At 35.8% G+C, this 12116-nt stretch overlaps 2 protein-coding genes across 2 annotated transcripts in view; both read left to right on the top strand.

Annotated features, from left to right (window-relative positions):
- The window catches only part of rps19bp1 (ribosomal protein S19 binding protein 1), a 7690-nt gene extending 4006 nt beyond the window's left edge, over positions 1-3684 (top strand). The window contains exon 4 of the mRNA XM_015374000.1: positions 3190-3684. Within this exon, the coding sequence (XP_015229486.1) occupies positions 3190-3339 (150 nt within the window). The 3' untranslated portion in view covers positions 3340-3684. The remainder of the gene's footprint in view (positions 1-3189) is intronic.
- A 4852-nt stretch (positions 3685-8536) lies between these two features.
- Positions 8537-12116, top strand: part of LOC107084270 (apolipoprotein L domain-containing protein 1-like) — a 5331-nt gene continuing 1751 nt past the window's right edge. Inside the window, exons 1-7 of the mRNA XM_015374028.1 lie at positions 8537-8943; positions 10631-10747; positions 10865-10951; positions 11266-11406; positions 11489-11522; positions 11604-11652; positions 11980-12109. Coding sequence (XP_015229514.1) covers positions 8935-8943; positions 10631-10747; positions 10865-10951; positions 11266-11406; positions 11489-11522; positions 11604-11652; positions 11980-12109 — 567 coding nt within the window. The 5' untranslated portion in view covers positions 8537-8934. The remainder of the gene's footprint in view (positions 8944-10630; positions 10748-10864; positions 10952-11265; positions 11407-11488; positions 11523-11603; positions 11653-11979; positions 12110-12116) is intronic.

The following is a 12116-nucleotide window of genomic DNA, read 5'->3' on the forward strand; positions in this document are numbered from 1 at the left end:
ACTTTTGACCTGGGGGGCATTTTAAAGGGGTTCCACGACGCTCGCAACCAGTTCACAACAGATACACATGAACCCTGCCTGTAGGCATGACCACCTGTGTATTTTTCCTAGATGACGCAATCACGTTAAGTGTTACAGCCAATCACCGAAACTTGGTACCAAAAAACGAGGCATGTTTCGATACTCTGTAGAACCGAAGCATTTCGGTCGGTACCATAAAAGAACCGAAGTTCGGTACCCAGCCCTACTAATGGTATATTGCCCCTTTTTTTATTAGTTCTAAGTCTTTTCAGATTTGAATTGGCTGTGTCAGCTCATCACTGTTAAATTCTTTTTTGATTACATTTGAGTCGTATTTCAAGGGTTTGGGGATCTTTAATGGCAAGGAGGCCTCACAGCCTCAAGTGTTGTGATTTGCAGACATCACAATAGCATCCTAGACACACAAATGAGCCTGTGATGGCCTGCTGAAAATTGTATAGTATTGTGATATTTTCAGCTAACAGGCTTGGCTGGGCTTAAAATAAGATAATTGGTTAAATGTGATCTTAATCTGTTTAATTGGTATGTCATTTGATTTATGCTAAAAATAAAGTGTTGAATGATCACATAACTCAGTAATTACAATTGTAAATTAAATAAAGATTTGCTTTGAATCATCACTAAAAATGTATAGTATAAATACTGTTTTTGGCTTCATATGTTAAAGCACTATTGGAACTTATTGCACTTAGCAGATCCAAATCGCTGTGACTTTTGACTAGAATTAGTGACTGGTAGACGAGGCGTCGTTCAGCATTTTGACTCATTGCCAAACTATTGAAACTGAATCGAAACGGTGTCACTCAATACTGACACCTGCTGGACTTTTATTCTCCCTACAAGCAGCCTTGTTAACAGACAACCGACACTAATAAGAAGACCAAGTACATTAATATGATTAAGTCATTGTATTATACATTGTATTCTTTTAAATCTTAATTTACATTTAAAATATTTTTGATATTTTCAGATACAGACAATAAAAAATGTGAAGTTGTATCATAACATGAACATTTAAGTGAACATGTTGTGGATAAGGATGATTGTGTACTAGGTTTTAGTTTTAGTTTTTTTTTTATAAAAAATGTTTTTTAAACATTTAGAAATATATTAATTTGTGCTTTTTTGACACAACTTTCTTCAGCTGTGTTGCTCACATGGCAAAGATGAGGCTGGAGTGCAGAAAAAAAATTCAAGAACATAACATACCTGAAAAGGGTACAGACAGCTGTTGTGAAGACAGTCCAAACTGGGGCTCATTTGTTTGCCTGATTACAGAAAATAATATGAAAAGGAAACTAAGAGTCAAGTGGAAATTAGTTTAAATTCCGATAAATTATGTGAAAACTGAGAGGAACAGGATGACACAACAAGGAAATTATATAAAAAAAAAGAGATTACGATGCAAGATCTAAATTATCCCACACAGTTGAAACCTTTCTTTTGTCTTGATGGTGCTCCATAATTCTTCACTATTTTGATGATTAATCTTAAACGATCTGATTGTTTTGGCAGATTCATCCCATTGATAGATATACTTGCTTATAAACTAGCACCTTAGAGTCTGTTCGAAGCAGCTCCTGTATCGGCCAGGTGACTCTTTCTCTCTCCATGAGCTCAACACAAGCATCGGTGTTGCGAGACCATGACTAGCACTTATAAGCTAGAGAGACCAAATCCTCTAATATCTTCGACACAAATATTTGAAATGAAAAAACATTGAAATTATTGATTTAAAATAAAGAGTTTTATTAATATAATGCATCAATATAAAATTACTATGAAAATGTCACATTTGCAAATGCACATTCAGCCACCTTTTAATGAATTACTTTATTGGAACTTTTGGATTTCCACACCTGCTGCCGTCCAGTTGTTGTGATTTAAGCTCAAAGTTATGATCAAAACCTTTCCTTAGCAGTTGAGGTTTTACAGCAGGATCCTCTTTATTCATAAAGATCCTGCTGTAAAAAAGGACCCTCGTTTTATTTATTTATTCTCACCTCCAGCCAGATCCCACAGATGCAGCAATAGACCCGCCTCATAGTCACTTCAGTCTTAAATAAGATTAGAAACAGTGCAGCCTAATGCTAACTTCATCTAGCAAAGAGGCAAAACAGTTTCCTGTTACAAACTGGTGAGATTTCAAGCTCCATCAGAGCGACAGAGAGACAAAAGTGTCAGACTCTATGAAAAAGAGGAATTCCAGAGAAGGCTGTTGGCAGATGGATGAAGCCCACCAGATACATAGAGGGGAAGAGAGACCGCAAGGTATCAGATGGAGGGATCAGAACTAAAGCACATCTGAAATTAAAGGTATAGTGGAGGATTTTCGCAAATTTTTGAAAAGACCCACCCTCTCCACTTAAAAAAAATGCACATGCAGAACCATGTATGCACTCCCGAGAGGGAACGCCTACTAAACCTGTGCAAGAGCGTGCACGAGCCCATTTCTACTCGTGCACGCTCTTTAAAAGTTGCTGTTTGCTTACAAGCTTACTTTCCAAAGGAAGATTTGCACATTTTCCACTATGTCAGACTCACCACTGATAAGTGAAAATGGGAACGAGCAAGTAGGACGGCCTTATATAAACATATCACCAGAATGACTGAAAAATAGGAGGACCACTTATTTTGATGATCCACCCAGAAAAAGACTGTACCTTCAAGCTAACGTTATAGAAGACTAGCTTGCTATTGTCGTTTTCTCACACATAAACGCAAACATAAACTGATAAAACACACAAGATAATGGCTTTTATAGTTTGTTATGGCAAGTAACTCCACCCCCAGATCATCAGTCATCTGACATCAGGTTTTTAATGCAACTTAGGTCATTGGAAGTTTACTTACAAGTATGAAAAATTGAAAAGCTTAAAAAAACAGCCTCTACTAAAACACTCTGAGTTGGGACTAGTGTAAAGGTGCTACCAGAAAAGTCTTCAATATGATCTGGCAAAAGTCTAGTATTGAAGACATCCTGGTCCAACAATGTGCAAGGTTCTTGGTCTTAGTTCTTTCATAGAAAGTGACTTACTGAGTAGTTTGGTGTTCAGTTGTTCTTAGACACAAAATACAATTTATATTCCTTCACCAAAATAAACAAGCCCATGTGATTGATCTGTTTTCTGTTTCGGATTGACTCAGATTTTGAACCACAACAAAGGGAGGCAGTCAAGAGATCGCCCAGACAAACCCGTCAAACAGACCAAGGAGCCCGAATCCGTGTTCACAGAGGAGGAGTTCCAGCAGTTCCAGAAGGAATACTTCGGCAGGACTGTAGAGGACAAGAAATGACACTAAGTTGGGAAACAAAGACTCCAAAACCATGCTTTTGTTTTGTGAATCAAATTTATTTTTTAGTTCAGCTCCACTACAATACTTCCTTTTTGGTAATTGGAGATGAAGCTTCATTAAACCATATTTCATAACCCACTCTGGAATTCATAGATATTGGTTGAAAGTGTAACAAATGGACATTTTATGAACTTTTGTTGAAATGTTGATGTTTAAGTTACATTAAGGTTCTAATGTTCTACAGTTCTTACCTGCTTTGTGGTCATTCTGTTCTCTTAGCGTGTGACCTCTTGCTTCCACAGGTCAGACACAGACATAAGTAACTCGGTTTAATTTCATCTTTGTCATTAATATACAGATGATGATTAGTGATAAATGAAGTTCCTCATGGCTAAGTGTGTAACGGCTCATTAATGGAAAACTACGTTTCCGTCACTTTTCCACTCATCGCTGTATTCCTCAGTTCATCTTATGCTGTGTTTAGGATTCTCTTGGGACTTGAAATAAAAACTATTTGTTTGTTAGGTATTTTTAAATTCAACAGTTTCATCAACAAATCGGTACGATTTGTTCTGAGAAAACTTACGCAGCTAGTCAACAATAGATTGTAATGGCCAACGGACCATAGAACAAATGCTGAACATCCTGTCCAACAAGATTTAGCATTTTTTTCTAGTACATCCTGGTTTATTATACTTAATCTTAAAAAAACCTAGTTGTTCATGACACCTTTTTTTTCTTTTTGTTGGGGTTTAATGGAAGCAAATCATAAAAGTATGAAGTTATTCAGTATGGAAAGCTATTTGATGCAAAAGTGAAACCACTTATTGGGGTTGAGTAACTTTGCTAAATGAGAGCAATTTTAGTAAATAATCAGGCCAATCAAAAGCTTATAAAAATGGTTATTAATAAAAGCTAAATGAATTTAGCTTAAAAGAATAAAACAAATTACATTTTGATTTTTCATATTTTGAACATCATTGCGTTGTCGTGGTTTTAAGATGTTGAGATCTCTCTGTTCAAACTAATTTATGTACAAGAAAAAATGTTTCACATGAAACAACAAACATTTACAACCATGGATTTGAAACAAAAGTTCAGCTCCACTACAACTTTTGAATCAAGATTTTGCTTATTTGTATTAAGAATAATACTTGAAGCAAGCTACAAGAAGCAGCTGTTTCCTTCATCTTCCACAAAATCTGAAATTTAATCCAATTTGTGTGCAACATCATTGCACTTTATTTCAAATGAATTAAACGAAATTACCTTTTACTAAAAGACAATTGGTAAAAAAAAAAAAAAAAAAGCAACCAGGAGACAGATCTTGCATTATTTTGCATGACAAGTTTTAACTGTAAATTCTGTTTCACAGAAACGTGCATTCTTTTCATTTTTTTCATGTGCTTGCTTGTTCTCCAGCCATAACAACAAAACCAAAACAAAAGAAATAAAGTAAAGCATTCTGCTTATCCTGTTTTAAGAAATGTAATCATTCAACTTGTTAGCGGTGCTTTCACTATCGAGGTATTATACAGTATGGCATGTTAATTGCACATGCATTGTATTAAAAGAAAGATATTAGAGGTACACTCCTTTATGATGTTGTTTTGGGTGTGCCGTGCTGTCAGGGTAACCAAAGATTTCACTTAGTATTTTACTTTAGTACTTTACTTTACCGGTTATTCTATATCTAAAGTAGATATTTTTCATTATTTTAGATATACATATATCCTCCATATTTTTAAATTGCTGCATTATATGTTGCAAGGAGCTGAACATAAATCCAGCTTTAACTGCAGTACTCTAATATAAGTATGTTGAAGTAGTTTCGGTTGGGTAATCCCTTAGTTAAAAACTAAATGTTTGGTAATCACAAACAGGAGCAATTGATATGAACTGAAACCTATAGAAATATTTTATAATGTATCCTGGAAAATTGTAAATGCAGCTCATTACATAACATTAGCTTTGCTGCAGCTGCCAATGTTGTACGGGAGGTTGTTGGCATAACCAAGGGCACTGTCACAAATATTGCCCACTGTTCCCTCAGGGTCAAATTACCTTTTAATGCACTTTTGCAGTTACCATTACAGTTGATCATCCTTATCTTTATCTATTTATGCACATTAACACTAAAGGAAATGTGTAGATGTTTTTCTCAGGCGTGCAGTCACTATTTTCTGTTTCTGTGGCCGCACCCTTTAACCTGATCAAGGCAGTGCAAGTCACGTTTATTTGTAGAACATATTTCAGCAACATCACAACTTAAGATGCCTCACATGATGAAACCAAAGACATTAAAGGGAACAGTGCTGAAGCATAAAGATTACAGAAAAGCTGACCTGCATACTGGAATTATCAGTAAATAGTTAAAGTAGAACCATCAAAGGCAACTGAAAATAATGGGATTTCAACTTTGATTTAAAACATTTCAGGGGTCAGTAATTTAGCTTTTAGTGGAGCACCAGACTTGAATGCTAATTCCTTCTGCTTGGTTGTTATTTTCAGGATGCAGAGTAGATAAGCTGAATATCTGGCTTCTCTGAAAGGCTGATGTTAAGACTGTTTGGTTCTTTAACAACAGATCTAATCTCTGAGATGCAAGGACCCAGTGTAAAACCTTTAGAGCTAGAGTAATGTGCTACACTTGACATGTTCAGACATCCCAAGTCTCCTGGAAGTTCCGGAAGTCTCCCTGATATAGATAGTTGTTCATGGATGCCCGCGAGTCGGATAAATTATCCCGGATTTTAGACTATGGGAGGTGGTGTTTTTTTTAATGTGACTGAGAGCGTGCAGGCAGTACAATAATTTGTGCATCATGTGCGGATTATAACTACTACAATTGCACAGACAACAAGAGAGTGCGGTTGTGAGGAGGAGGTTGCTGGTGAAACCTGCCTGTCCAAAGCGATGCTCTGTTCAACCAGCGTTCCAGGTGACTGGTTGTCAGAGAGCTGATTGGATCAGTCAGAAAAATGTATCTGGGTTACTCTCTGGCAATCGCCATAACCTAGTCACCACTCAAAGCTGTGAATCCTGTGAAACAGCAGAGTTCAATCCTCGAGTAAAAAAACGAGAATAAAGGACAAATTTTACAGCAGAATATACTAAAGTATGTCCACGTCTAGTGAAGGGGAGGAACAGTGGCGGATCTAGACCAAATTTACCAGGGGGCCAGGAGGGGGCCAGCGTGTTTTCATGGGGGCCCAGAAAAGCATGAAATAAAAAAACAGGGCAAGGGATTCAAATATATTGAGAGAGCTGCATGAATGGAAATTTCTTTTCAGTTAGGTTAAATAAAAATTATTATTTCTTATGAGGTCAATATACATTTATAAATTTGGGATTTTACATATTTTTGACTTGATTTAAGTTAAAACTACTGTTTTCTATAAAATTTTATTTAGAACTCTAGAAAAACTGTTAAAGGGGAATTCCGTTTTTTTTTTTTTTTTTTGGCCCTTGATTTTATGTTATTACATGATGTTCTACTCACCCATATGAGTTTTGTGTCATTTGGAGCTGTTCTGAAGATATTCTGTTAGGTTATATCCAAGTAACGTCTCCCTATGCGCAACGACTTGAAAGCACAAACTAAACTGTTCATAATTTATTCTTTATGGTACGCCAGCATTCATAACATGTAGCATTCATAACAATCACTGTCCCCCAGACATCCGCTGTTATATTTTTATATTTATATATTTTTTAAACAAAGCGGAGTGTGTATTGTTTTTAAAAGATATACATATAAATCTCCCTGAAATTGGTTTTTGAAACTTGGGATGTCTGCATGTTTTAGTGAGGATGTGGCCAGCAGCATTCTAGATCAAAAGCAGATTTCCTTCTAGACTGACCTATGAAGACATCATTGCAGGGATCAGTTTCCAATATAGATAAAAGTATTGAAATGTTTTTCAAGATCCATTTGGGACATTAACCCTTCAATTGTGGAGTTAATTCAGATGATGAAAGGTCCTCTTTGTTGTCTTTCTTTTCTCTGAAGGTTCAAGTCTCAGTCCTTCACTATACCAAGAGTCCAAACCCGATCAGCGGTTTCTAAATGTAACAATAGAAGCTTTGTGCTTTGATTGCTTCTCCTTTAGTCTAACACTAATTACTTCAGTTTTGGTTTTATTCAACTGAAAAAAACACATCAGTTTGTACTATGCAGCTAATCAAGGCTTTTTTTTTAGTTCCCAGTCATCTGGTAGCATTATAATATAGAGTTGTGTGGCATCTGCATATTTATGGTAACCTATGTTGTTTTGGGTGGTGATTAGCTTACACAACGCCATAGAGTTGCACTGACAGGCTGGAGCAGAGGCACATGGTGGGGAGATTGGCAGCAGTAAGAACCTTCTAGTTTGGGTAAAGGCTGCCTCTCCATGTTTGGTTCTACAGCCACAGTTGACTTCAGAAAAGCTTCAGCAGTTCCTGCTATGGTCCACCCGAGTGTGGACCACCTCATCCTCCTGCATAACGACGTGTCTCTGCAGCATTTCCTCCCTGATGAGTGTAGGTATACAGAGTAGACTTGATCCAGGAAACCTGTGAGAACTGGGGGGGCTGACACACTGACAAGTCTAATGAAGCATCATTAAAATGTTTAAAAGTTAAAGTTAGTGTTAGTCTCATTTTTGTGTTTGCAGGACGTTTTGAACCTGTTGTGTAATGACAGTGTTACATCCCTATTCCACAGTAGGTCTCTTTAGTAAGAATAAAACTACATATATTTACTATATAACAAAAAGACAGAATCAGTCCTCCCCTTGCTTCAGTAATATACCATAATGAACAATGTTGAATGGGGCTCCACGGTGACGCAGTGGTTTGACTCCCGGCTCAGGGTCTTTCTGCATGGAGTTGCATGATCTCCCTGTGCATGCGCAGGTTCTCTCCGGGTACTCCGGCTTTCTATTTCTATGCGTTGCTCTGTGATAGACTTGCGACCTGTCCATAGTATACCCCACCTCTAGGCCATAGAATGGTGGAGATGGGCACCTGCCCCACCACGACCCTGACAAGGACTAAACGAGAGAAGATGAATGGATGAACAATGTTGAATGCTGCACTCCAAGTCCAATATTTCTAATTCTGGGTTCTTACTTTACAGTCTGCACAGATTAACGACCTAAGTGTCCGTTCTCTTTAGAGCACCAAAAGCTGACTAGAAAGATCTGGTCATTGTTGGGAAGGTACCTAACTGTTTAAACAATGCTTTTTCAATTACCTAGATAACAATTTAAAAATGGGATTGTACTGCTGCAATGGCAACTTGTCTGAATTGTTCTGTTTCAACAATATTTTAAAAACTGTTGTTTTTAAGGATTGGGGGAAATACACTTGACAAAAGGGTGTCGTTTTTTCTTTTTTTTCTTTTTTTTAATCAAATCCGACGCAATGAAGGACAAAAACCATTGAGCTTTGGGAAAAATATTGGGACAGAAGAAGGAGGAGCTTAATTTAGATATACTTTCCTCTCAGCTTTTGAATTTGAAAGTGAAATTGAGCATGCCTAGACTTGATAAGTAACCAACGGCCACATTTAGTCTAAACTTAAATCAACGAGATACTGCAAGCTCCATCATGTCACAGGTGAGAAAATATTTGTTTAAAAAAATGTTTTTCTGGCTTTTAGAGAAAATAAATATTGATAATTTTTTTTTTACTTAATGAAGCACAAGTTAAAACTTTTGGTCTAAATGTGTAATAGTTTTTATCATAAACACTTATAATTGAACCTGGTGCAGACAGTTTTGGATTCTGTAAATAAAGAAATAAACAATAGTAAAATTCAGATTTTAGCTGTTATTTTTATAAATGCTAATTCAGGAAGAATTTGGCCAAAATCTATTTTATTTTGTATTAAAAAATACTATTTAAGGACTATAGATCAAGTCAGTATGATTTTAAGATTTTCATAAATATACTGAAAGTCTGGTCCAATTCACGTGCTTTGCAAATAAAGACAAAAATCATTAACATGATGGATATGTAATAGTGAAAGTAAAATGTGAAAAACAAAACTTATTAAAGCCAGGAAGACCAAAATTCATGGACATCTTAGCTTTTTAAATCTGTAATTTCTGTTATATTAGGTTGTATATTAGGTTGTTTAATGCATATTCATGCATTAAATAGAAATTCTTCTTAACATATATCTAAAATCACCATCCTTCCAAACTCAACTGCTGTTGAGCTTTGTTTTTGTTTGTCTCTGTAAAAAAAAACATGATTTGAAATATTGAAATAATTACTGTTTATTTAACATAACTTTCTAAGAAGTTTTACTTTTCTTGCACAAGTGATAGTTTAAATCTTGATTTACTGGGTAAACAGTAAATCCTGCTCGACAAGTTAGACAAGATTTTTGTTTTTAGTGGTCATAGATTCTTAAACATCACAGACTGGTTTATCTTGAGCATGTTTTAAGAAAATAGACTGTAGTTTTTTTTGTTTGTTTTATTGTTGTTGTTTTTTGTTTGTTTGTTTATTTAACATGTTTCCGACTTGTTTTTGATCAAATAATTTCATAAAATATGCAAAGCAAACTGAGATCCTATTATTTCAAGCATCTTTATAAATGCATTTGATTACCTGCAAACAAGTAAACTCCTAAATAGATAGATTATCTTTCATTGTTTAATGACACATAATTTTATATGTTTATCTTAATTCATAACAATAATTAATTATAGGTATTAAGAGTGGCCATAGAATCTGTGACTAAATGAGTCAGGATTTCCTTATTCATAATAAAGACACTAGTTAGCAGGGCTCACAAGTGCATGGTTAAAGACAAGCACAGCATTCAATAAAATAACAATAATAAAAAATAAAAACCTACATTTACCACACACACATACAGCATGTTGATAAATCTGTCTACTACCAGTTTAGATAAAAAAAATAAAAAATCCAGAATCAAAAAGAGGTTTTGTGACAAATGGTTCATTATTTATTTTCTGTGGGTTAGTTTATTGTCATTGTAACTTAACTGGACCATGAAGAGTTAATCGTGCAGTGCAAGAAGATGTGAATCACATTACAAACATTCTTCAATCATTTTACATTATCACTGCACTCTGCTTTGCTGACTGTAAAAATGAAAGAAAAACCAAATGAAAACCGTTTCGTTCCTCCAGGCTTTCATCTCATTCTTTTTCTGTTTTTTAGTGTGACTTTATGTCAGTGAAAGGCACTTAACAGCTAAACCTAACCTACATGTGTAGAACTTTACCTGTACAAATAAAATGTCCCTGCCATGAAATTATATTTGCAGCAAAAGCCTCCTGTTCCTCTTCCAAGAAGAAAGATTAACCATCAAGGGCACTCTGTGGATGAAGAGTGGCTAAGAAGTGACAGCAGCTCTCCTCAGTCTCCAACTGAATCTCCTCAGGTTCATGCCACACAAATCTATGCTCAGATGCAACAGTAGGGCTCATACAAAAAATAGCAAAGTGTTATTAAAATTCTTCCACAGTGACTATTTCTTTTTTTTTAATCAACTCCTCAGAGAGGTTCGGAGGGGCCCCCACGGCCTTTTGTCAGAAGACAGCATTCGGAACCAAATTACATTTACATTATTGGAGAACAAGACAAGGTATCAGGATTTCTTGATCAAAACACTTTACATTATCTTTCAAGCTGGTGGAGATTATGCTTATTGGTATCTATAAACATTTACATTTTAATTTCTTTTTCAGCAAACGGCCCAAAAAAAAGTGTTAAAATAGTGATTATGATCCATTAGGAACAGTTGAACATTTAGTCTAGCAAAGACTGTTTGGAGAAAAAGACATGCATGAATTGATCCTATGCTAACGGACAAAGTATTTCATAACACACTGAAATGCAATGGAGGATAAAGTAGAAATAATGGATCCAGTTTTAAAACCAGGCTCACTTTCTTTTAAGGTCGACAAGAAGAGTCCATGCCCCCCTCCTCCTTTGCCTGCGAGGCCACCAAGAAAACAGCTGGAGGAACAGCTGGAGGAACAGCTGAAAAAACAGTTAGAGAAAAAGATAAAGGAACAGATAGAGGAAGCTGAGACCCTGGTAATGATTAAACTCTATTATTGCACCATATTAACTTCAGATGCAGCTGAATAACCGAGTAAATTTGTTTTTCTCCTTCCAGGATGACACAGCTACACCCGATGAGGAGATTAAACGTGAGTACACTTGTCAATTTCAGCTGGTATTATGTTACTTACTACCTTTCTGGTTACTGAATTGTAGTTTTGTTGACACAGCATGGAAAGAATATAGAGATCTTCAACTTAGAGGATGCTCAGACGAAAAGCAAGTAGATTTTTTATTATTTCAGTTGAAAAAGAAAATATGCTCAAACTGAAAGGTATATTGTCACCTTGGTTTTGTGTGGGATTTATGAAAGGGATTGTCTATGGAGTTATCTGCAGTCAATATTTTACTCACAGTAAACACTGACTGACCAAGAGGGTGTTAGGGGGTGTTGGCCACTCTATTTAAGTTCTATTAATTGCAGTCTATGTAAAAAATAAAATAACTTAATAAAGTCATTGTTTAATCAAATTGCTTAGATTAAGAGTTTGGTAGTTCTAGAGATACATGGAAATCTTTGACTAAAGTTTTCTTATAAAATCTTAGAATTGTCAATGTTAAAGCTGAAAACCTCTACAAGGCCATTCTGAAGTACATCCAGCTGATAGATGATCATGGAGGGGATCTAAAGTTACTCATCCATGAGATGAATAGCATTTCTGACAACCTGAACAGGGTAAGGT

Source organism: Cyprinodon variegatus, unplaced genomic scaffold (assembly GCF_000732505.1).
Source record: "Cyprinodon variegatus isolate N-32 unplaced genomic scaffold, C_variegatus-1.0 Scaffold96, whole genome shotgun sequence".
NCBI classification, from domain to species: domain Eukaryota; kingdom Metazoa; phylum Chordata; class Actinopteri; order Cyprinodontiformes; family Cyprinodontidae; genus Cyprinodon; species Cyprinodon variegatus.